Here is a 27,290-nt window from a genome sequence, read left to right on the forward strand (position 1 = left end):
GTGTAACATCATTGTGGTTAAGGTTTAAGCTTGTGGTTGTGTAAATTGGTTGAAAATTTAAATATGTGACGATGTTTGCCAATAGTGTCAAATCACGCTCTCTATGTAGATGCTTTAATCGAAAACGCTGCCTAACGGCTCGATTCGGGAAATGAATTAGAGATTCACTAGATATGAAATAGTAAAGATATGTGACGTTCCACGGCAAAAGGTACCTTATGGTGGCTGGCGCTTACATCGCATAGCGCCCAATAATATTGGAGCGGCGTTAATAATAGCGTAAGCGCCAACCGCCATAAGGTACCTTTTTCCGTGGGACGTCACATATCTTTACTATATCGTATCTAGTTAGTCTCTAATTCATTTCCCGAATCGCGCCGTAATTCGTTTGAGCTACCAACACAAATATGGTGGGATTGTGTCTCTCTCATTAGTCTACAAAACAAATCTATGATGGTGTATGTATGTCTAACATTTAAGGATATTATACCCATTCTAAACTTTAAAAAAGATTACATATAATGTGGTATTTATTTGCAAACCTGTTTAGGTACATGAATACAGTATTAATCATTATCAAATACGTTAGTCAATAAATACGTTAGTTAGTTCTTAATAAAATTAAATCAAATGAAAACCGTCGCTTATTGCTTTTGAGTCTATTTTCAGTTGAGTTGAGTCAAAGAGGGGTTAGCTGTAAAAATAACAAAATAATAAAAATATTGCGTCATAAAATTTGCATAGCGTGATGTCACGGCAGTAATTTATACACTCCGATTATGATGTTGTCGTCGAAAAGCTCGTAAACCCTAACTCGTACAATTTTTCACAAAACAAGATTTAGCAATATTTTCCGGGTAATAAGGAACTTAAGCCATCAGCCCAGCCATATCAAATTTACCATTTGTTTAAAAATTAAATAAAGTTATAAACGCAAAATGAATATTGAAATACATTCTATACGTACTTACCTATTGAACGTAGTTACATCAGTCCTTACATACACCTTACACACACCCACACATACTACACCTTACACCTTAAATACACCACACTATACCGCTTCAAAAGACACAACAAATACATGTTACATAAGGATTCCGATTATTGGGTGTCACCCCACTGCCTTTATAGTTCGTTTTTTTAGCATTAGTAATATGGTAAACAATCTTGATGTGTCTTTTAATTGAAAAACACATTTTAAAAATAAGTTGCGGCAAATATGTAACAATTATGAATCTAATACGATCATTTATATTCTTCTGCTTTCATAAATGATACTGATTTTTAATAAGCGTTTTTCAATTAAAAGACATGCCAAAATCGCTTACCTTCTTCCAAGTTCTTTCTAATGCTAAAAAAACGAACTATAGGCATTCGCTGCGGCACGTGGCACGTGTCAAGCTCGAATAACAATATCAAAACTTTACTAATTGTGAAATGTGATTACCGCTTTTGTTAGGTAAATATAATTTTGTAAGCAGCTAGTAGCGAACATAGTTAAGAATAGGTTTTACTAACATTCAAAACAAAATGGGTATTTCAAAGTTAGCTTAATCAAAGAAAATAATATTCATTAATTTTAATTCAATTAATATTCTACCTTAAAGCGAGCCTTGTCTAATAGCGCCAGGGAATGAGAGCGTCTTATTTAAATAACCTCGAGAAGTGATCGTAGGTACCTACGGCAAGTAACAATAATTACAGTATTTTATAAAATTAAGGTAAACAAGTTTTAAGTTAAACGGTTTCATTTTAATCAGAAAGTGTACCAAAAACTAGAAAATAAAATTTATTATACTTATCGGAGTTCTATTATGTACTACCTATGTTTCCTTTCTGGACAGTAATCATGCAAGAAGTGTAGCAAAATGTAGTTGTCTGATTCTAAACGCCACTTTTCGACACTACTTATGTCAGTAGATTAAGTATTAATCGGAATTTTTTCTCAGACTAAAATAAAAACGTGGGGCGTTAGTATTTAAAAATGTTGAGAAAGATCTAAAAAAGTAAAAATATACTTACAATGAAATTGATATTATAAAACGTGATATTATAAAATTACTTCGGAAACAGAATTAAATGTTTTCTAATAAGTACCTATCAAACGTTTTCCTTAAGGTATTTTTTAATATTGCTTCCCTTTTAACTTTTTATTTAGCTGTATTTAGCTGTATTTTGTAAAAGAAAAAATAGGTTATTTTAGATACATATTTTTATTTTATCTTGTATTTAAAAAGTTCGTATGATGGTGTAGGTGTACCTATAGTTAATAAAGCATCATACGAACTTTTTTAATAATGTAGACCAGGTACACCTACCTATACTATTCAGTTTTTTGTCTGTATCTTAATTCTTACTGAAATACCTAAAATAGAAAAAGGACCAATGGTTAAAACCTTAGCTTATATAAATCGTTTCAGCATGTTGTTAATTTTATGTTTACTACCGTATCAAGGATGACTCACGTTAGACCGTGCCGTGTCCGGGCCGGAGCTTCCGGAGCTTACTTTTATATGACATGACAGGTGATGACGTGATGCTCCGGCCTGGACACGGCCCGGTCTAACGTGAGTCACCCTTTATTAGTTATTAAAATAAAGTTATGGACATGAAATTTAGATCTTTGCTCTACACTGGCAGTGATTGCAAGACATGGGTCGAGCATGCTTCGCTAGCAAAGTTGTTCAAAAGGTTGCGAGTTCAACTCTTGCCTGAGGCGATAATCGATTTCCTAATAGGTTGTTTTCTTAGTTAACAATTTGTAACATATTATAGAAAACGTGGGCAACTACCTCTGGCTTTGTAAAGCTTACTTTACCTAAACTAAAAGAGGTGTCGCTGCATCTCACAAATATTGGTAAACACTTGGTAGCTATTCTACGTACTTATAGATACATAACAGATGGGTAAATACTTTCAGAGAGATGGGGTCGGGGTCCCTTTTGATAGCTTCTGTTATGGAAGGTGAGCGAGTAGGTGGTATTTTCGGAAAGGTTTTCGGCTTGGGAATTCATTCAGAGAGTTTACACGAGGACAATTAGCCAATCCATCATTGGCATCGTGTAAATAAATATAAATACCTCATCGTATTTATAAGACAGTCATTCAATCAGATCCATTTAAATTACGGCGTACCTAATGCCTCGGCTCAGTGGGTTGTTGCTTTGATTGGTAATAAGCTATTAAGGGACTATTACACCGTGTTGCGTCTTTAAGTAATACTCATGTTTAATACTCGCTTGCCTCGGGGAGCGGTTATTAGATGCGATATAAACGGGTGGTTTAGACGGCATGCGAACTCGCATGCGATTTCAGTTACATTGCGAACTGTTGGTTAGGCCCAATTCAACCGACCGATCAAAAACCGCAATGAAACCTCGCATGCAAGTTCTCGCATCGTCTAAATGAGCCCTACACACGCCTGATACTGCATTAATTATATTATTTACAGCTTGATACGGATTTAGGAAACGAGATTTCTAGTGTCGTACTAAATTAAAAAGCCCATTTTAAACACAGTCTTCTTCCTCGCGTTATCCCGGCATTTCGCCACGGGTCATGAGAGCCTGGGGTCCGCTTGACAACTAATCCCATGATTTAACGTAGGCACTAGTTTTTAGGAAAGCGACTGCCATCTGACCTTCCAACCCAGAGGGTAAACTAGGCCTTATTGGGATTAGTCCGGTTTCCTCACGATGTTTTCCTTCACCGAAAAGCGACTGGTAAATATCAAATGATATTTCGTACATAAGTTCCGAAAAACTCATTGGTACGAGCTGGGGTTTGAACCCGCGACCTCCAGATTGCAAGTCGCACGCTCTCACCGCTAGGCCACCACGCTTAAATCCATAACACAGCTTGCATTTTAAACACAGTAATGGAAAAAATTCTCTATCACCCGCTGTTCACCAATGAATGTGTGAATACTTAATAGCAAGCAAGAGCGTGTAAACGAGAAGCTATAAGTAAGTACCGAAGTATTTTGTGATGTACACGTAGGCGTTCGCTAAAGTTCTATTTGCGATCAGGGGGCCGATTTCATCACTCATAATTTTTAAGAAAAAAAAACCGACTTCTATGGGGGCCGGTGAAAGATTATTGTAGATGGTATACCTACTATGTAGAAAAGGAGGTAAAACCACCCACTTTTCTACTAGCATTTCGCTTCTGTAAGGGTCGTAGTTCTAGCCTAACCTAACCCACTTCTCTGATAGCAGTTCGGTTCTGTGAGGATCGCAGTTCAAACCTAACCTAACCCACTTAACGGCGCATGCGTTGCGGTGTACGGGGGTTTAAGCGGGAGGGGCTAGTAAGATTGGCATCATCATACTTATATACTTACACATTTTATGGTAGGTAATCATAGTGGTTTATTTAGTTAAGGTATCATAGTGGTTTTCCGGGTCAAGGTCCGGGTCCGAGCCCGGGTCCGAGTCCGGGTCTGAGTCCGGGTCCGAGTCCGGGTCCGAGCCCGGGTCCGAGCCCGGGTCCGAGTCCAGGTCCGGGTCCGGATCCGGGTATGAGTCCGGTTCTGGGTCCGAGTCCGGGACCCAGTCCAAGTCAAAATCGAAATTCGTAATCACCAAATGTGTACTATGCGTTGTTGAAGAGTTCTATTCTGGTCATCATCAGCAGTTCCATTTCATCAAATGTGACAGTTTTTAAAGTAAATGCTTGATTTTATGATGAAAATACAAAAAAATCTATGCGTATGCCTTTAATATTTGAGGAGTTCCCTCGATTCCTTATGGTTCCCATCATGAGAACTCGAGCTTGACAAAAATGTGGCTTAAAAACTTAACTTGCTTAACAAACATAACGAAGAGGAAAAATCGCCAAACGTGAACTATGCGTCGTTGAAGAGTTCTGTTCTGATCATCATCAGCAGTTCCACTTCATCAAATGCGACAGTTTTTAATGAAAATGCTTAATTTCCTGATGTAAACACAAAAATCTCTATACGCATGCCTTCAATATTTGAGGAGTTCCCTCGATTTCTTATGGATCCCATCATCAGAACTCGAGCTTGACAAAAATGTGCATTAAAAACTTAACTTGCTTAACAAACATAACGAAGAGGAAAAATCTCGAAACGTGAACTATGCGTCGTTGAAGAGTTCTGTTCTGATCATCATCAGCAGTTCCACTTCATCAAATGCGACAGTTTTTAATGAAAATGCTTAATTTTCTGATGTAAATACAAAAATCTCTATACGCATGCCTTTAAGATTTGAGGAGTTCTCTCGATTCCTCATGGATCCCATCATCAGAACTCGAGCTTGACAAAAATGTAGCTTAAAAACTGAACTTGCTTAACAAACATAACGAAGAGGACAAATCGCCAACCGTGAACTATGCGTCGTTGAGGAATTCCGCTCTGGTCATCATCAGCAGTTCCACTTCATCAAATGTCACTTTTTTGGATGTATATGCTTGATTTGATGATAAAAACCCAAAAATCACTATATGTATGCCTTTAAGATTTGAGGAGTTCCCTCGATTCCTCATGGAACCCATCATCAGAACTGGGTTTTGATAGAAACGGGACCAATCTGTATGCATATACATTCAATCAAAAAAAGAATTTTCAAAATCGGTCCAGTAATGACGGAGATATGGAGTAACAAACATAAAAAATAAAAAAAATAAAAAAAAAATAAAAAAAATAAAAAAAATAAAAAAAATAAAAAACATACAACCGAATTGATAACCTCCTCCTTTGGGATTTGGAAGTCGGTTAAAAACACAAATTAAAGCGATAAATTGCAATTTTTTAAATTTGAGCGATGGAAATTGAGAATCGAGTTGTATTGACCACTCGTATTTAAAAGCCTTGTAGTATGAATAGTATTGTAGAGCCATAGCTTAAAAAGAGAGAAAAATACCGACCATGACGTACAAAACAAACAAATGTAAATATTATTATCTCCCATTTTAAGTCTAACTCATTGCAGCGCTGGTAACCCTCGGAGTTTATTACCACGCCTCTTTCTTATCCCTTGAAGGAATATAATATAATCGAAAATTATGCAATTGTTTTCGACTACTCGCTTTCGATTTCGAGCGCTCGCATTTTAAAAATTGCCCCCCAGTCCTCACTTGAATGTAATCTCAATAGTTACCGGAGCAACTGGATCTGTTGACTTGTTCACGGAAGGGGATAAGTAGTTAATATTCTTCGAACTTCAAAACTTCTAACATCTTTAATGCCAATGGGCCCGATTCGGATTTTGAAATAGACATCTATTAGACATCACCAAGATACAATAACGATATGTTTAAGATCTAACCTGTCAAATTTTACATTTGCGCGATTCTGGAGATACTCTTGAACGATTTCCACAGGATATGACTTAGAGATCCAATTCATATCTAATAGATATTATCTTATTCTATCTAACGTAAAAATGACATTGGTTGCCCGAATTGCGCTGCAAAAGATAACTAGTTGATATCTAAACTACAACGTATCTAGAATGGATCTAGTACGTGTCGTCTCTTGTGAATATCTTGAAATTCGAATACGGCAGAATATACCTAAGTAGGCAATACATTTACCTTCATGGAATAGGTATACTCGTACCTTGTAAGGACAAAGGAATTTAGTCTCAGGTCAACCTAATAGATAAAGCCGATTACTTATGCGATAAAAAAGTACTATTTGTAATAGTACTTTTATCACCAAAAAGGGGAGGTATCACCAAAAACTCTTACAGTGAATAGTATCATTCATTTCATCATTTTCAGCCTATATGTATATGCTGGGCACAGGCCTCCTCTCATGCGCGAGAGGGCTTGGGCTATAGTCCCCACGCTAGCCCAATGCGGATTGGGGACTTCAGTGAATAGTACTTAACTCTTATCCAGTGTTTATGTAGAATGGTCTCAAATTATTTGGTATTCGTATTTCCTATTGATTTGATCCATGTGATATGTTATTATACTTAATATAATTATTTTTGTGTACATCGTGTGAGGTCCGGTATAGGTTAGGTCCGGTTAATTTTAGGCTGGATAATGCAAGGTCGTTATTTTGTCAAAGGCTTAGTGACTTTGTGTGTCGGTCTTTAGCTTGTGAGAAAAGATGGATGGAAGATGTGAGATATAGTGGACTAGAAAGTGTCCAAATTCGAGCTCTTTAAAAAACGTTCGATGAATCTGAATTTGTTTTATATTTATAAGGATCCTGACACATTTCTCCAGCTGGGAAAACTTCTCTCATTGTTGGCCTTGATTCAACCTCAAAAATAAGTATCTTTTATGTTGAGAGCTGTTCAAATAAGTAGATATGGATTTTTATGCCGTTTCGTCGTGTCGTTTTATGTCGATAGACAGACAAACATGCAATGAGAAATTAGTAATATATATATGGGGTTTCATTTCCAGTCAATAAAAATCTGATAAATAAAACATTTAACATTTATTTTTTACAATAAGTTATAACATTGTATACGAGAAATACAAATAATATTTAAAATTTCCTTTCATGATTAACTGTATCCATGAATTTCTTGATAGTTTTGCAAATTTTACAATAATAATTGTTAGAACTAGGCAGCCTAATATAAAAAAAAAGTGTTATGTTATGTCTTTACATAATCATAAAATTCATAAACAATGTGCGTTTACTATGTTATACCTACAGGGGGCCTAGTCAAGCTGACAATCGTTTGCGCTGCGACAACGAACCGCTATCTGTCTCTTTCTCACAGCAATATGAAAGAGTGATATAGAGACATATTACGTTTTGTTGTAATCGTGTAATGTAAACGACTGTCATCTTGGCTAGACCCCCCTGATATTCCATTCCGCGGCTTGCCGGAACTTGCTGTTTTTACGTACAGTCAAAAATGGAATGATACCTTTTTATCCCCCCAGAACCTAGGTACCTACAATCTTATAGAAACTGTACCTATACTTAATAATTTAACAATGCTTAATTAGTACTTACATGTCTTAATATAATTATCTTTTTTTCAAGTTTAGGTACAGTATTTTAAAGACGCACATCTTATATATATACACATATATATATATATATATTTTTATATTTACAGTAACAATACGCTTTAATACTCCCAAAATTTATGAGAACTAATAATGAAAACAATAAACTATACCCATTTTGTAAACTTTGAAACGTATACTTTGCATTTGTATAAAAAAAAAATAAGATGACCTGAACTTAGTTTTATTCTTATTTTTGTTTTGTTGCCTTAAAACAGATTAATTACAAGTTCCTTACGTATTACTAGCCAGCGACCCTTGTCTGTTCTGTAGGGAAACAGCTTTAACGTAGACTGCATTTAAAAACTCAAAAAATGCCTGCTTGGTTGCATAATATGTTTCTTATGGTTTAGAACTATAGACTAACTGCATGGGCTTCACCAGGATGTGGCAGGGAGGGTCAGCTGTCTCCCCATAGATAATAAAATTTGTAAACTAAATATATGCCTCTCCCCCTCTTGGCCATCGGCCATATCAACCACGAAAATTTTATTGAAAATATGTATTTGATTATTTATTCTCTCGCATAGTCCTAGTTCATTTATTCCTAATATCCACATGTCTACACATTTTTATACTTACCCACCCAAATATTTATTAGAAGGTACCTATCAATATACAGTCAGCATTCAATCACAGTTTAAAATAAATAATTTAGCGTTGGAATTTAGGCATTACAACCATTTTCATTTCCGGCTACACAATCTCTACCTACATATACCGGGTGTCCCGGGTGTAGCCTGTAATATGAGCAAAAAATGTAACTGTAGGCTGTACTCCTCATACTGACCAACATTTGTTACATACATTTTAACTTTGTTGGACTTTTAAAAATAACTTGTGGTTTGATTTTTAATACACTTTAAAGTTTATTCCAAGACGCAATGTATTGCGAATTTTGTTATGTTTCAGGCGTGACAAGCAACGTCAATCAAAATGATATGGCGTGGCGATGGCGTCCATTGAAAATAATATTTATTTTGTATGAAAAATTTGGAAAATTGAAAAATTTTGTATCAACAACTTTAAAAAATTATGAAGTATTTAGACTTCATAATTTTTTAAAGTTGTTGAACAAAAGTGTCACCGTTTGAGGAGTCCAATCTATGTTTTCATTGTTTTCTCATGTTACAGGCTACACCCGGTATATAATAGTACTACAAGACGAGTAATACATACATTCAGCATTAGAAATAGTGGAGCGTACTCGTAAAGTAACACTATCTAATATTAGCTCAACAAAAATAGACATGTCTCTTTATATAGAACAATTAGACTGTGAAAGACCTTTTAAGCGTAAAACATAGAGATGTAACGTAAAAATAGGGTGTGTAATGATCGATATAAAAATAATTAATATATTTTCTGTAGATATAACAACATTTAATATAATTTCAGAAAATATAATAACTCATTTTATTATTATATAAGTATTATTCGGTATAATATTATAGTAAAGGTATTTTTATGGCGACATATGTAAATGTTTAACGCAGATTAGGTAGTGGTTTGTTTTGTGTAATGGACGCAATTCTAACCTAACCTAACCTACTTTTCTGGTAGCGGTTCGTTTAGTGTAGGGGTCGCAGTTCTTAACCTAACCTAACCTAGTATTCTGGTAGCGGTTTGTTTTGTGTAATGGACGCAATTCTAACCTAACCTAACCTACTTTTCTGGTAGCGGTTCGTTTTGTGTAGGGGTCGCAGTTCTTAACCTAACCTAGTATTCTGGTAGCGGTTGGTTTTGTGTAGGGGGTCGCAGTTGTTAACCTTACCTACCTAGTTATAAATAGCAGTTCGTTATACGTAGAAAGAGTATCGTTTTTTGTAGTGTGTAATAGTAAATGCGGATTTATATATCTAATACAGTATATCAACAATTCTACTTTAGATGAAATAACTTTATATCATAAATTCAGTTTAGAAAATATGCATTATACTTGAAGAATGTTATGCTAAATGTTTTTAGACCAATTAATCTTTATATAAAATGATAATTTATATCATATGAAAATATATTAAGTGTTGTTATACTATTTAATAATTATACTAAATAAGCGTTATTGCAACTGATAATATAATAAAAATGTTTATAGCCATCGATACGCACCTGTAAAAGTAAAAATAGACGTAAAAATAATTTCAGGGTCACAGTTATTTTTGGCGCGTTGTTTGTTGTTGTTGTTGTTTGTTGTTTCATTATAACTCGTATTAGTGCTAAAAGTACTTATAAGTACAGAATAAAATTACCACCGTAACTCACGGCGTGATTCGGGAAATGAATTAGATATTAACTAGATACGATATAGTAAAGATCTGTGACCTCCTACGGAAAAAGGTACCTTATGGCGGTTGACGCTTACGCTATTATTAAAGCCGCTCCAATATTATTGCGGCGCTATGCGACGTAAGCGCCGGCCGCCATAAGGTACTTTTTCCCATGGAACGTCACATATCTTCACCAGGGCTCGGAAACCGGTTTTTGCTCCATACAAAAATACCGGTATTATTACGTTCTTTTTCGTTCTTTGGTTTATTATTTCTTTTTTAATTGGACAATCTGATAACACAAATTCGTTACCTAAATACATGATCCAGTCTTACGTAAAGAGCATAAAATAATTCAAAATATTGGTCTATTTAGGGGTTTTTTAAAAATACCGATTCCGAGCCCTGATCTTCACTATTTCATATCTAGTGAATCTCTAATTCATTTCCCGAATCGCGGCGCCAGCCGCCATAAGGTACCTTTTGCAGTGGAACGACACATATCTTTACTATTTCATATCTAGTGAGTCTCTAATTCATTTACCGAATCGAGCCGTCTGAGAGAGGCAATTTAATAGTACCTACATTACGATACAAGTGCGAAATATCGGAAATTCTAAACAAGTGGCGGTAAATTAAAACACGATCGAAGCGAGCGCTTTAAATCGACACGAGTTCTGAATTACCTATTTGCACATGTATCGTACAACGTTTTACAATACATACTTATGGCCCTTTAAATTTTCGACATAGTTGCGTAATGTGCTAATTATCGTACTAATGCGGTAAAGCAGCCCCATAAGTACTGTAAAATATCTTAAACCATTTTATTCACACTTTGTACACTAGATACCTAGCTAAGACTAATTCCAGTTCAAAAATAAATAGGGAATACCATAACAAAAATATATACATATTCATAATTTAGAAACTTAATATATATAAAGGATCAAGTGCATTTTTATTCATAAAAACATGTCAATACAGAGTACAAAATAACAACTAAATTATAACTTAAGACTATATGACTTAATATATATAAAACATATACATATATCTTTGCCAAACTTCTTAACAATTGAAATCTAAATTATCTTGTTAAGGCAACAAGCGAATTTCAGATATTTTACCATCATATTAAAAAAAAACATAGCATACGAGTACATAGTTACAAGTACATATTTACGCTATTAATGTGAAAAAAAAACAATTGCTACCTATAGACAATTGAGCGCAAATTCGATGTAACTCTCTTTGGACGCCAGCTACATATCTACACAAAGAAATCATATGAAAGTGAAAAAGAACTAATATTTTCTGAGTTTAATGTATTTTAATGACATCTAAGAAAACAGTCGTATTCACACGTAACAGTATTTATTCATGGAAGTGTTTCCTCGTAAGGATTCTCATACACAACAGCGTCCCCAACAGGTTGGTCCACCACCCCTTTGGTCAATTTACAGGCTGAAATTTACCGCTGAAACCGAAATTCGCAAATTGCGGGGATTTTTCTCTTTTACTCCAATGAAGGCGTAATTAGAGTGACAGAGAAAAATGCCCGCAATTTGCGAACTTCGATTTTCGCGGTTATAGTCCAGGACAACACGACCGGTCGCTTCGCAGTCTTTAAATCTGTACATCCACATGATTCGTTCACAATCACTTAATAAGAGGCTCGTTCATAGAAAGTGTTCACGCACTAAAGCCTTCTCCTTTTTTGCTCGACGCCCTCACGGCAACGATGTCTTGGCTCTGAAACCGAAAAATGCATGGAATACTAAATACATATATTTTTCATTTGTCATGCTCTGAAAGTGGACCGTTATTGTTCTAAAAAGTGTGCAGTAAATGATACGTTTCTGCTCTAGCCTTCTGAGACCCAGAAGTAATTGTTTTGTTTTTGAAATTGGAACTTTTAGTTACAATAAAAGTTCAAAATAGATTTTGGAATATGTACAAAAAATTGTACGCCGACACTTAAGAGGGTAGAGCACTGTACTTTCTAAGTACGTTTATTTTTCCTTTTTTTACGATAATCTATTTAAGTTTTAGTCTTAAATGGATTTGTTATACAGTGCCATGCTGATAATTAACTCTCCATTCCATACATTTCGATATTTTTACATAAATTTGATAAATGAAGGTACCCAGGCGATTTTTGAATTTCGAGAGCAACATTTCATGATTTTTCCTTCAATATATCTCCAATTCTAGTAATTCTACCAATAGAATTGAAAACGAGTGGTCAATTTAGATTCCCAATAACTACCTGTTGCTCGTATTTCAAAATTATCAATTTGAATCTCGAGTGACGAAATCGATCACTCGAGATTCAAAAATCGGCCTGGTCTTACTTTCTACAGTTCGACATACTTATATACTTTGTTATTCTGCCTTGCCAAGCAGACATAACAGCCACAGCCATAGGAAAGTAAATTTTAATGATGGCCTTTACGGCTAGACAGGATGATTGGACAGAATTGTGATTTCTTCAAACCAAGAATGAATAGGTTATTACTGAATTAGTGCGTGTTTCATTCGCTTTTTTCTCTCGCAGGCTCTAAATGTATTTTTTTGTTTTATTTCAGTATCACAGAGTACTTATATCTTATATCACATGCAGACTATACATTCATATCATAATGCATGCAAAACAATTCTCTACACACTCTTAATCTTAAGCAAAATTGATTGCAACCTAAAAGCAGTCTAAGGTTCACTTAGAATATATGGGGCATTATCTTAAGGGACCTTATTGTAGATGGCGCTTACGCAGCACAGCGCGTCGCGCGGCAATTTATTTATATCGGAGCATAGTTGATAATGTCGTAAGCGCCATCGACAATAAGGTCCCTTTTCATAGATAAGGTCACATATTATTAGGTTAACTGGAAGGGAACCCTCAAAGGGATAAGTTCGCCTTTGTACTTCTTACTAATTGTACATCAATTTTAATGTCTTTTGGTAGTACAAAGTTTACTGGTTACTACAACTACTAATACTACTACTATTATGCTGATTGGAAACTAATTTGTAGTGTGCTAGACTCTTAATACGAATGATATGCATTTATATTTAGATCTAACACTATTATAAACACATCACACCCGCAGTTGTTTACTTACGCACACATTTTCGTACACCAGTGGCTGAAGTTATCTTTTAATCTTTTCCGTGAACCTGTATGAGGCAAGAAAAAAAAATTGAAGATATTGCTCAAGCATTACATAATAAACATGCTAAAATTTTCATGCAATATAGGTCGAATCATCCTTATTTTTTTAAGAAAACTTGAAACATGAATTAATTCGCAATAATAGAATAATTAAGATGAGCATAAAAAATCAATGCTTATCCACAGGCGAGACAAGCAAAAATAAAGGGGCCTGGACTATAATGAGATAAATAATTTAAAAATTACCTTTTACTGGCCTACATAGTAATTGAAAACAAAAATAATTTAAAAGGTTCTTTGATAATTTAAGCCTTCCGGGCTGAGCTCACTGCACCCTGTAGTTTAATGAAAACGAATTCAGATTAATGAAACTGGTACAAAATACAGTGGAACCTCCTGAATTAACTAATAAGACGAAATCCTCGTTAGTATAAATTAAGATGATAAGAAATTTGATTTATGGAGGTAACCAACGATTCCTTTCACGGCTATCCAGTACACCGCCCTCACTCCTCTATATTAAGGCGTGTCCTTTTATCACCTCTATATATTGAAATTATTTACCAACAAACCTCTGTAACTCGAAGAAAATAATAAGAAAATCGTCTTTGACGCGTATATAGGTATGTACATATTTATAAACCTCTCTACTACGAATGTTTATTCATAATACTCGTATTTCTGTAGCTCGGAACGTCTTTAAAATGAATAAAAATCTAAAATAACATTTTCTAGATTGGTACTCTTTACTTATAAGAAGGAAACTTGTTAACAGGAACTTTCTGGCGTTTTCCCTCAGATTCGTGCCTTCGAGGTTCCACTGTATTTCTAATTCATCGAAACATGATATTTTAATTACGTTTCAAAAATAGGTAATTGAATTTATCATTTGATTCTAGCCAGAATTTTGATTGGTTGTATTTCAAGCTAACACTAATAATAAGTTAATTTACCACAATTGAAATTAATTCCAAGATGTTTTTTAAGGTTTTTAGGGAAGAGAATAGAACCAAGCTCAATACCTATCTTGTGAACAATTTATTTTAGACCCCCGGCTAATAAAAGCTTACCTATATATTACATATAATATAATATACAATGAAACCTGGTTAATTGGCACATGGATAAATGGAAAACCTCAATAATTGCAACCAAAAGTCCGGTCCCGGTCCCTTGAGACCAAAAGGCCTCTATAATTGAAATTTTGGAACCTCTATAATTGCAATTTAGATTTTAGTGCTTTTCGTAATTTTGCCTCTGTAATTGACCACATCGCAACCTAAGACCTCTATAATTGACACTGTGCTAAAAAATCCGTTATTTTTGCTCTTGTTTTTACCTCTATTATTGAAACGAGTCTTACTTATTACTTACCTCTGTAATTGAAATAATGTAGTTGTAAACAGCAGAAACAATATTTTAATAAAAAATAAAATGATCATTGTCATTTTATTTATAATATCTCCATCCAGAATTCAATTTATTTATTGGGTATCTATCACAGCCTGTAGTAGGTGAAATAGTTTTGATCAATAAAAAACAAAGTAGGCTTTTTACATTCTAATAAAACTTTCTTCTACAATTCAAGGGAATTTTTTAAACCCAAATGATGAGAAAATAAACTGGTAATTAATGTAGTGTAAAAGTGCAAGTATAGACAGAAGCAATATATAGACCAGAAACCCAGAACGTAAGCGTATAAATCTAATTTAAAGGGTTATTTGCACCTCCATAAAAGAAATTTGTCAGAACGCAACCTCTATTAATGGAAACCTCTATAATTGACACAACGATTTTTTGAACCTCGTTAATTGACACGACCTGCTTAAATGAAAAACCTGGTTAATTGACAAAAACTGGCCGGTCCCTTGAGATTGCAATTATCCAGGTTCCACTGTATATTACAAATTTACTCTGTATTCGTTATTTGGAGGAAGACGGCCAATCAAATGCCACCCTGTTCAATATACGACTTGCCTTCAAACATTATTAATACCTACATACTTGACAATTTAAATTGATAAACATTAATCATGGGGGCGGGTGCGCGAACTAATATAGTAATAGTTACTCGTATATTCATGCACGGTATTTATTGGCATTTCATTAGATTTTAACCCTGACAATGTTACAACATATTACGTTCACTAAAATATAGGAGCAACATTGTAAGTAACACTGATGTATCAATATGCGATTAATAATGATAATAGGTACATACGTATTTTGATTGTGAGAGTCCGAGTGCGAGGGTACCGGCGGTAGCCACCGCGCGAGTGGCGGCTGCAACACCATGTGTCGGAAGGTCTGTCGGAACTGTCGTGACATTGAGCAGTACAGCACGAAATTAATGGCCCCATTCAACAGCGCCAGAAAATCCATCAGCTCCCCGAACAAATTGTAGCAGCGCTTGAAGAAGCACAATCCTAGCAAGCCACTCATCAACCCTAAAATGCCTTGAGGGAATTCAGTAACGAGAAATAGCAATAGCACTGCCAGGAGCATCTTTGTCGTTCTGTCTGTGCGCTTATCGGCTTTCAGCTGTCTCTTGACCATCTTTTCCGCAGCCGGGCAACCCGTATTGCTCCTCAAGTTTTTCTGATGCCGATTCGCACTGTATAAGGCTCGGATAAGCCATATACTAATGACCGTCAATATGGAGCATGGCAATAGCTTTATAATGACACCGTGAACCCAGAAGTTTGCTTGATAGAGTGTTCCTTTGAACTCGGGGTCGACGTGGTATGCGATGCCGGGGTTCCCGCTCGCGTCGGTAACGTTCTTTGTGTGAATATCGAATACCTGTTGAAGACAAACAAAATATTTATGTTTCACATATTCAATGATACTTTAAGATTTAAAAAACATCTAAGACCATTTCCACTCCAAACAGTGTAGAGTTCCGTGATAGTGGACTAGTCGTGTGTCCGTTGTAATAACAAGGACTTATGAGGGCTGTGTTGTTGCCATATTATTATGGCTTTGTTTGTGCAAAGGAGGTCGGTATCTTCGTATACCGTTGATATAAATGATTTCATTTACAACAAGTACAACGTAAGTATTTACTTACACGTACTTGTTTATCTTGCTTACCATAAACGTAGGTGCGCAGAGAATCGGCGGCAAAATGAAAGATGTCAATATTGCTATGCTACAGCGTCTTTCCGTGCAAAGTATGTGACTTCGATCCGAATATCTGAAAAGAAATTTAGATAAACTCCTTCAATCTAAGTATTTTCTCGCTTCAGTGATCGAGAAATGTTTAATTAAATATTTCAGCCCTTTGATGAAAGGATTACAGAAAATTTAACTCCTCCAAATTTTTTCATTATTTTCTTATTTTAGCTTAGCATACAACTCTTTGTGATAATTGTTTTTCTTATTAATTTAATGAATTGTTTAAGTCTAAGACCCTCTAAAGCGATTCGACATCTGGATCGCCTTTATTAATAACTAATGAAAGCTTTCAAGATTCTACTTTGTTCTACTTGGCCCTGAGATAGTGTTAGACAATTAGCTTATTACTTACTAGCTTGGCTATGGCATTAATTAAAATTAAATTGAATTAAATATCATTTATTATCAGGCAACTAAGGCCCATAAATATACCTTACAAACTAACATACGAGTACATACAATAGTAAAAATCTTACAAGCTAAAATTTCGAAATCTTTTCTTCTTGTTTATGTCGGTGACAATCGAAGATCAGTGTTAAAGAATCTCTTCGACAGTAATAGTGATACAAGTTGTGTGCTACGCTTGGTACGTTGTACTACGAGGCGATATTGTGCGGGCGAGCTGAAAGCGAGCACGCAATAAGAAAGCCGATGTGTGTAATGACCAATACACACGTATTTCACATGACGTTTTTCAAGACACAAGTAAAAAACAGAACTTACCTACATCAATCAAATTTTAATTGTGAAAAACTTTTTTAACTTTAACTCACTTGAGTTAAAGTTAAAGTACAAAATCTGTCACGCAAACTGCCACTGCTGTAGCTGGGGGCCGATTTTTGAATTTCGATCGCTCGATTTTGTCTCTCGAAAATCGGTGGAAAACGGCGAAATGCAAATTTTTGTAATATCTAGGATCAGAAGCCCAAAACCGGTTCAATAAGCTCCCCGTTACGATCAAGTGTGTAATATTTAAAAGTAAATTACCTAGTATCACTGAAAATTCGCATCATGGGGTCAAATCTTATTATGGTTTATTAATTATATTCACACTAACTTTTACATGTGTAAGTAATCAAGTAGATTTGGCACACTGACGGACAGCGTATCGTATAATCCTTTCATTATAAGATCTCATGATCTCAAACCAAAACCAAGATGACATTCATGCAAAAAATAAGAAGATACCTAATACATAATATAATTATGACTCACTTGATAGCTATGTATCTCCAAATAGCGAGTGATAGAGTGAGGCAGATAGAGGCAGTGTGCATAATCTGCGCAAAGTGCATATGGAAGAGAAGATACATCGCCCAACTGTAGGGAAAGTCCAGCTTCTCGGGAAGAATCTGAAAAGAAAAGAAAACAGACATTAATATAAACTTAAAGGCTCGAATTACCTACTCCAAGAACAGCGCTTAAAGTTTTTCAATCATTTTGCTTGTGTATAGGTACTAAACAGCGCGATTTATGTATTACGATAAGACCTATTTTTTTTACCCAAGGCATATTTGAAATATTTAGTATTATATTTATATTCGAGGAATAAGCTCTTATTAATACGAGTTACTCGTAAGTGGCAAAAAAGTTAATAAGAAAAACGTACTCTATAGAAAAGGTAATCTGAGGACGAAGACGTAATGAGCGGGAGGCCTAACGGAGAGTTGTTTGTATGACCCTTTCTAGAAGTACCTACGTATCCATGGATACAGAAAAAAAACCATATTAAATGTTTTAAGCAATAAGTTATTTTCAAGTACATTAATGTCAACCCCGTAGATAATTTAATATTCTGTACGTGATAAACGTTTATTAGATATAACTAAATATTCTAAGAAGCCGGTGCTATCAAACTTTTCGTGTTGGCTCAATTTTTTTTTCAGCAAGTGACAGAATTCAGAATATGGCTTCAATTTAGACTGAGAAGTAATTTTTTGAGATTTAACTAAGCGCTCATTTATTGCACGAATATTTTGGCTTAAACTTATAAGTATGTACGCATTTTTCACTTCGCTAGAAATCTGATGGTATTATTTTTCATTTCTTAATAATTCACCATAATCTAACGGCATTTTTACCATTTTTGGTCGAGGAGGTAAAGAAAGAATTGAAATTATACCATAACGTTGAAAACTAGTCGTAGTACCTATAGGCGATGTTTTTGGGTGTGCAATTATTTTGTTATGTAATAAAAAATATATAAAAAACACAACGGGCAACCCGAGTGCCGGCAGAAGTGAAAACTCAATGACATTGTAACCGTTTTTCGATCAGCGGGCGCAGCACGGATCCATTTTTATCGACTATCACTATGCGCGTCCCTTTCGCACTTACATACTTGTTAGAACGTGACAGGCATGATGGCAACGGATAAAAACGCGACCGTGCTACGCCGCCAGGTCACTTGTCCGTCTTACGTCTTACGCTCTCGCGAGTTTATCATTTTTTCCCCATCACAAAAAGAGCACAGCGCCGCTAAAGAAGTTTTCACTTCAATAAAATTAAGTTTTTGCTTTAGCTTTAACTTTCATCATCATCATCATCATCTCAGCCATAAGACGTCCACTGCTGAACCTATGCTATGGAGGCCTATGCCTCCCCCTTGGACCTCCATACGTGCCGGTTGCCGCTCCGAAACGTGGCTTTAACTTTAATAAGGAAAATTACGGCGAATAAAATGAAATTCTCAAAAAAATGGGCGAAAATTGACAATTTGTTCCCGAAACAAAAAATGCCTTTTAAGCCAACTTAATCATAAGATATTTTGGCTTATAAAATAAATAAGATAAAAGAAATGCCTTGTTACTTTTTCATTAAGCACCTTCCACTTAAATTATCTCGGTAGGTACTCTTAGTCCAGTCCTGACACTCATGACATACAATTGTACCATTTGTGTGATTCGGGTTCGAGTGGATAAAAGACTCTTTGTTGCTCAATTTAGGCGGTTAGTGATATCGGAATCTTTTATCTGAACATGGTTATTGGTTAGTGTGTGTACTTATTTGGTGCGCGTATTTTGAGTGGTTATAAATTTATTTACCCAAAATATGAACGTTTTTTGCAAATTAACAAATTATAACGAATTCCTAAGTAGATAAATAAGCTTCTACATACCTAATATCAAGCATAAGGAATATTAGTAATTGACACAATTTATACAGAAAAAAGCTGCAACAGTGCAGTAGTTTTATATGAAATTTTACATACCTATTATAATCAAAGTCTTGAAAATAATCACACGGAAACTGTATTTGCAAGGCAAGGCAGAGTAACGTGAAACAATAGTTCTGGTCAATCAATATTGTAGGTAGATAGTGTTATTATAGCAAGCAAGTACATAACAACAACCGACTTAATTTGATAATACATACTAGCGACCCGCCCCGGCTTCGCACGATTTAGCAAATTATACACGTAAACCTTCCTCAAGAATCACTCTATCGATAGGTGAAAACCGCAAGTAAATTCGTTCAGTAGTTATTGAGTCTATCACGCACATACAAACACACAAACAGACAGACGCGGCGGGGACTTTGTTTTATAAGGTGTAGTGATACGCATAATATAATAAAAATATGCGAATGCTGGCTGAGCTGAAATACTAAAAACCAGTAACTATATATAAAAAACAATACCTATACTCTTTTATTGGGCAGTCGTGTAAAAACTATATTATAAGCCACAAACTAACTGAATTTTCTCAAAGAAAGACAAAAGAAACACTCATATTGTTAGCTTAATAGATAACCATTCATCTTTCACTAGTCCCTTTGTATACCAGAAATACTGAAAAATCATTTCTAAAGCATGAAACAGCAGAACAGAAGCGAACAATAGCACCGACATTAGCGATTCACTCGGCGTTGCTGTGTCTTAGGAAGTCAATCTGCGACACACGATAAATGAAAAGAGATTCCAGATACAGCCTTATTTACAATGACTTTGTGATTACAGCTGCTGTAATTGGAAGCAACAACAATTTATGGATCCTTTTGTATGTAGCTTGAGCGCTTTCAAGTTCCTAAGTCAATTAGTTCCTAACTTATTATCAGATTTACGAAGCTAGATGAATAAAAATTAAAAAAAAATAAGATGAGGAATTGGAATCTCACATAAGTAGTCACAATTGTCATTAAAAGATTCTGTAGATTGAGAAGGGCACGTACCTACTACAGGATGACGGTCAAGTTTGCAACGGCCAGCCAATTGAAGATCCTAACTGACAGTTTCAATTATTAGGTCTATGTCTTACCTCAGGCAGTTAATAAAGAAATATCACGGCGATCACAGGCAGTTAGAGTTTAGTAAGATACCTAGCTGAGTTTTGGGAATAAAAGTACCTAGCTAACTTGATACATTTAACATAATACAAAACAGTTTCAAGCAGTCAAGCTTTCAACCAGTTCTAGGTGACGATAATGACTTCTTAGTTCTTCTTCTTACCAACCGCATCAATTACGGTAGACCAAATACGAGTACGCGTGCGAGTTACGATGTCTCATGTTAGACCGGACTGTGTCCGGGCTGGAGCCACCGGCGCATCGTTTTCTATGGAAAGCATCACGTGGTCACCCGTCTTGTCATAGAAAAGTAAGCGCCGCAAACTCCGGCCCTAACACGGCCCGGTCTAACGTGAGTCATCCTTTACGGTACTTATACGATAGTTTAATAAAATGCTTACACTCGTAGGTATATGTTAGTGTGTAAGGTATTTGTGATATAGGGCTGATTAAAATTTTTAAATAAATAACAGCAGGGCACTCACCAGATACCTGTAGATAGAGAAGGGCACGTATTCCAGCATGACGAACACGTCGGCCACGGCCAGCCACTTGAGCAGCCGGTTTATAGGCGCCGCGGCCATGTCCTTACGCGTCAGCACTGCTACGTTGAGGCAGTTGGCTATCACGCCTATGGTGCACACCTGTAAACCAATGGAAGTCTTACTGGACCGCCTGTGTTCGTTTTTTGAAATTCGTGGGCGTAGTTTCTAGCTCTGATTTATTGCAGCTTAAATACACGCTAGGTTAGCGCTGAATTGAATAAAACGCACCAGGTTTACTAAAATCAAACCTTCACTCAGCAAAATTATAAGATCGATTCGTAGCCATAACTGCGATACACTTAGTATGTGATTAAATATTTATATGTAGAGTGCTACATATAAATATTTAATATTTAATTTGGTAGTGACCATGAGTGGTTACAATAAATTCTTAATTCTTACTGGACTTAAAGGACTCCCGTTACTTGTTATTTTAATGTAATTTTATTATATCAATGTATTATTCATAATTTACTTTTATAAGGAAAAAAATACTCTTATAACAGTTATAATGATTCATGAGATAAAGCTCGCTGAGAGGCAGACGGATGGACAAACAAACAGACCGAGGACAGGCTTAGACAGTACTAGTATACAGGGTGATTCAGGAGACGTGAGCAGGACTAACACTGCGCATTTCGTAAATTATAAGCAACTGTTTCGTATCAGTATTAGTGAGATTAAATTTAATTTTCTAGTCATGTTGAAAAAAAAAGTTATTGATTTATTTACGACATGCATGGTCGCCCTAAAATTAGAATACTAAACTACCGATACTCTGTGTCAAATTTAATGTCATCACTCATCACTGTCATCACGGTCTGGTTACTTTTGAAAACTCGTATCTCACTCAAGTTTGACAGTTATTTTCTTCGTAATCATAACGCTGTAATTACGGTTAAAGAGTTTTTATGTTCAGTGATTAGGTCTTGTAGGGTGACCATGATTGTAGAGAATTAAACTAGCCCTCACTAAAAAGTTAAAAAATAGGAAAAACTGTGGTTGTTTCGCCTAAATACGACGGTGATCGATCAATTATCAGTTACTGAGTGTGCAAGATTAGTCCTGCTCACGTCTCATGAATCACCCTGTATATTCTGTTTGTCACCATTCGAGAACGGAACCCTTCAAAATGGAAATCTGTCATTTATACCTATTATAATAAATAGGTAAGTACCTTAACTCTTTTAACATAACACTCGAAAAACCATTCTTTAGATTCTATTTTATCAAAGCAAATAAATCTGTCTCTCCGTTTGCGATAAAAAATAGTAAATCGAACCGGAGATTACGCAAATGGCACGGCATAAACAAATCTGTCAGTCAGATCATTTCAATGTCCGTGCCACAAACACCGCGCTATTTCAGCTAAATATATTTTAAAACAAAAGATAAGATTCAAATTGAAAATTTTAGGGTAGAAAAGGAGTTTCAATCCATACACGGAAGGGCGACGCCGTTGTCGAACCCAAGCCACCTGGCAACGAACTTGAAGCGGTGGCGGGTGGCGTATATTATATTACTGTAAATGTATATATGTAGTTTATTACTGTACGAGCAGTTAAAATACTACAAACATACTAGGTACAATGAAAAAAGAAATTAATAATTAATATATCAGTAAGGTGCAGCGGGCCAATTTCGACTGCGAGTTAATTTCAACTAATCGAAATATCTTCCATGTTTTACATTATTAACTGCATTTTATATTATTATCGATATACTCGTATTGTGCAATTATCAATTATTTAATGAAATATTAATACAATCCTGATTACCTGTGTAAAGCTCTGTTTAAATGTTTTGGGCGTAATCGGACATATATTTTATAGACAGTTAATTAACAATATTAGATTGAGAGGAAATGACGTTTGGTGGTTATAAAATTATAGGGCTTTTGTGTAACTCGCAACCATGAGCTGAATATAACACTTCAAACTCTCGCGTTTTGTACACACACCTATTTAATTATACGCAAACGAGTCTACCGCGATATACTTTCATTATTTTTATTGCCTTAAATTCCGACGTTTTAACTGAGTTGAAGCTGTTTGAGTTGAGTCTTTACGTGACCACAGCTGGTGCAACTCAGCTGAAACGTCGGAATTTAAGGTAAAAAATGAAAGTATGTATATCGCGTCAGACCCGTTTGTGTAATTAAACATGAGCTGAATACTACGGCCTAAATAATTGGGAAATAAGAAATTTCCAGCGATATGGGTAATCATACATTTACGAAAGTTATATTTTATAGGGTATTTAACTAAAAAACTTAAAAACCGGTCATGTGCGAGTCAAACTCCGGAATAAGAGTTCCGCATATCACACAATTTTAAACAATGTTTTTTTTTTCATAAGTATAGGAAAACCTATTAGAAAGTCACGTTTGGCTGTAGATTTTCTGGATTAGTTGCCAAGCGGACCATATTAAGCTCCCATGAGCCGTGGCAAAAGCCGGGACAACGCGAGGAAGATAATAAACAAAATAAAATAATCCTACATAATATCGCTCCATCTCACTCTGTTGGGCTGAGATTAGGGAATGCAAATCGGTTATTTTTTGTATGGAAATAACCGCGGTTTCGGTTAATAACCGATTATTTCCATACAAAAAATAACCGAAAATAACCGATTTGCATTCCCTAGCTGAGATATCGTACCTAATGGTTCGTAGGGGCCTTTAGTGCCAAACTTAATTTTAATCAGTCAAGCAGTTTTATATTAGAGTATCCTAAAAAAGTAACTTACAAAAAGATTTTGCCTTGAATGAAACTAAATTAAATGCGTAAAGCTCAAGAATGTACTGCCAACTTGTGAGCCAAGTCATAAAATATTACCATACCAAGAGTTCGATTCTACTTCAACGATGTCTTATGGTTTTGATAAGACCTTGATGATCGTCTTGGTGATTGGTCCGCATCTCACGCTCGACTTTCACTTCATTTCGTGTGCACCGATTAGCGCGAGCGATCTTCAATCTCGTATGAAAATAAGATCAAAACAAAAATTGTCATCTAAATTAGAATCAGACTCGAAATATAGCTTATCAGCATTATTAAAAGTAAGTAGGTATTAGGTTAACAAACTCACACATTCCGAATTTAAACAGTTGTGAGACAAACTAACATTCAATAATTTTAAGACAATAAGTATTTCTGTTTTTTGACACGAAACACGGCCGTCGTGAACGCTGTTCGCACTTTTAGTGCTTGAGAAAGGAGACCTACTCGTAAGTTCTCCGAAACATGTCGCGCGAGTGAATATAATCAAGCGAGTCTAAACCGTAAAATTATTTAATGTTAAACACACATTCATAACTAATCGGCCTTAAGACGCATACATTTTGGAATGTTTGTAATTATTATTATCATTATTTCCACCCTTTCCGGTTGCAAAATTTAATGTGTGGGATGTAATTACTATGTTTTCACATCAAAGTAAACGGAACGTGACGTGACGTAAATAAATTAGATACGTGTGGATCTCATTTAAGCTGCTTTAATGTAAGAACGTACTTTAAATATTTCCACTGAAATATTAACATACATTTAGATAAGTACAACATTTATGGCTGTGAGCTGTGTAATGTTTGATATATGTAATTACCTAATTACCCACATAAAAGCCAACATTTATTAACAAAACGATTGGTATAAAATGAAATTGCTTTTTATGATATTGGTCACAATTTTATGTTTTCAAGATTCTTATTTTGACAAACTGTATAGATACTACATATTAAACTATAGGTATAGATAACTATAAAACGTTTTCGGTTCCTAATATGGCGTAGGTATCACTTCTATAATTATAACAATATAACCTAACGAATAAAATGAAAACAATTTAAACTTCACTCTAAGTTAAAAACCAAGCAAAGTCAGAAGATATCATAAAACTTGACTATATTAAACTTGTAGAAAATTTAATCAGCTTTCGGTTTGTGTAAGGAGTCATGTCGCTAAGACGCATAGTTTCCAAGATATAAGTGAAAAACTGAAAAACGAGACCTTACCCCCTCCCTCCCGGCATAGGTGCTACGGCCGGAGAATTTTGATATCTTCACCCCCTAATTAATGCAAATAAAGTTACGGAGTCAAAAATTGTGTTCCTAGCATTTCCCTCTACAACTTTTTTTGAGCATTCGTTGCCTGACCTATGTATAGTTAATAATCCGTAAGTACTAAAGTTTATTGAATCAATTTAGCGCGAATCATGCCTCGTTGTCAAATACTCCTCAATATAATTGTAATATTTTCGCCACATACTGGGAAATTCATGCTAGATGTAGTGCATTCATTGTTTTCCATCGTATTTTCTCGGAAACGTTCGTATTTGTCATGCTACTTCAGTCAATCTCAGCGCTTTTTGTACCGAGACTGACTGAAATAGCAAGACGCGTTCGTACGTTTCGATGTAAATACGATGGAAAATAATTATGCACTACATCTGTACTGGCTACGACGTCTACGTCTCATCGTCGCTAGCCTACGGGCGTAACTTAACAGTGAACAGGTTAAGATTTTCTGCAATCGGTATTAATATACGGTCAGCCAAGATAGTGGTTTACCACTTTTCGACTCTATCAATCAGATGATAGAGTCGAAAAGTGGTAAACCACTTTCTTGGTGACTGTACCTCTTATAAAATCGTACCGAACAAGATAACTTACCAGTAAACTGACGTATCCGTGAATGCCATTGTACGCCTCAATGACTTCTCTAAAGCCTCCTGCACAGTACCCGCAGGTTTCCGGCTTCAAGCTCAGGTTGAGACGACTCTGGGCATCCCTCATCACCTTGAACATCAGCGACTCCAAGTCTTCATTACCCGCTTGCTTCCGAAGCACCGAAATGATCTGGGATTGGTTGATGGTTTCTGAAGAATCTCCCGACGCTGCGAGAATATCTTGGAAAATCTTCTCCAAAACGATTTGCGTTTTGTTCGACATTGTTGTGTTATTGTTATCAAAATATTTTACTATGTGTACTTGTTTTATTTTCCATTAATTAATGTCTTCGATATTTTGTGTAAGGCCGCATCATGTGCCTGAAACAAGATGAAATATTTTGACACTATTGCATGTATACCTACATCTTTATAGTACGCGGGGACTTACGAGGGTAGAAGTAGCATAGAAAGGGTTAGTATTGTTTGTCTTTGTCACAGCCTCACTTTTTTTTCCCGACTATAAATTGGTGGGTAACAAATAACCTGACCAAATTACGTACGTTGTTTGTTATTACCACATCAACCTTCATCAACCTACCATCTAGGTATGTAAGCTTCGCTTGCGTCCTTACCTCGCAACACAATACACCTGTAGCAACCGCAGCAACAGGAGGAATGCCTGTAACTTACTCCCTAATGTCTGGCGCTGAAACTTTACCCGATATGCAATAAATACCTATCATCAAACTTACTACATATTAAACCGCTGGAGACCCATTAATTAAAGCATATCCCACCCTTTCCACTTGGATATAATTTGCGATTGGCAAATTATATAAATTGCATCGATTCGTCATTCAAGTTTCACAGACGTGGAGCGAACCTAAAAAGTGGATCTAACAGAGTTTTTTAAAATTCCATTAATTTTGATTTCGTTCTAACATTCTGATATCGAATTTTGTTTTTATGTTTATATACGAGTAGGGTTACCAGATATCAGGATTTTTCCTGACATGTCAGGAATTGTGCCCGTTTGTCAGGAATGCGGCCGGAATACGAAAATGTCAGGAATTTTAGTAAATTAACAGACTTTTCTATTGTATACCTAAAAAGGTAAATTATTCAAATTTAAACAATGTATCAAGCATACATAGATTT

General features: G+C 35.5%; 1 protein-coding gene and 1 long non-coding RNA gene across 3 annotated transcripts in view; one reads left to right on the plus strand and one right to left on the minus strand.

Annotated features, from left to right (window-relative positions):
* LOC134671955 (uncharacterized) overlaps nt 1-27,290 on the plus strand; it is a 346,096-nt gene that overhangs the window by 275,159 nt on the left and 43,647 nt on the right. The window lies entirely within an intron of this gene.
* On the minus strand, nt 11,746-26,412 carry LOC134671941 (G-protein coupled receptor dmsr-1-like). Of its 2 annotated transcripts, XM_063529815.1 has the most exons (7): nt 26,134-26,412; nt 21,402-21,560; nt 17,848-17,984; nt 16,549-16,651; nt 15,677-16,257; nt 13,406-13,460; nt 11,974-12,032 (listed from the first exon to the last, which is right to left on the minus strand). In XM_063529815.1, the coding sequence occupies exons 1-6, from the start codon at nt 26,410-26,412 to the stop codon at nt 13,436-13,438; spliced, it is 1,284 nt and encodes a 427-aa protein (XP_063385885.1). In that variant the 3' UTR covers nt 11,974-12,032; nt 13,406-13,435. The 2 variants fall into 2 exon arrangements, with proteins under 2 accessions (XP_063385886.1, XP_063385885.1); XM_063529816.1 differs by lacking the exon at nt 13,406-13,460 and having other exon boundaries at nt 11,746-12,032.

Source organism: Cydia fagiglandana, chromosome 16, assembly GCF_963556715.1.
Source record: "Cydia fagiglandana chromosome 16, ilCydFagi1.1, whole genome shotgun sequence".
NCBI lineage: Eukaryota > Metazoa > Arthropoda > Insecta > Lepidoptera > Tortricidae > Cydia > Cydia fagiglandana.

What these genes read in the sequence shown, in the direction of transcription:
- LOC134671941 (XM_063529815.1), bottom strand. Translation starts at nt 26,412, where the DNA reads ATGTCGAACAAAACGCAAATCGTTTTGGAGAAGATTTTCCAAGATATT. An exon ending in ACGGATACGTCAGTTTACTG is followed by an intron (nt 21,561 to 26,133) that starts GTAAGTTATCTT and finishes ATTGGTTTACAG; the next exon opens with GTGTGCACCATAGGCGTGAT. An exon ending in TCTCTATCTACAGGTATCTG is followed by an intron (nt 17,985 to 21,401) that starts GTGAGTGCCCTG and finishes TTTTCTTTTCAG; the next exon opens with ATTCTTCCCGAGAAGCTGGA.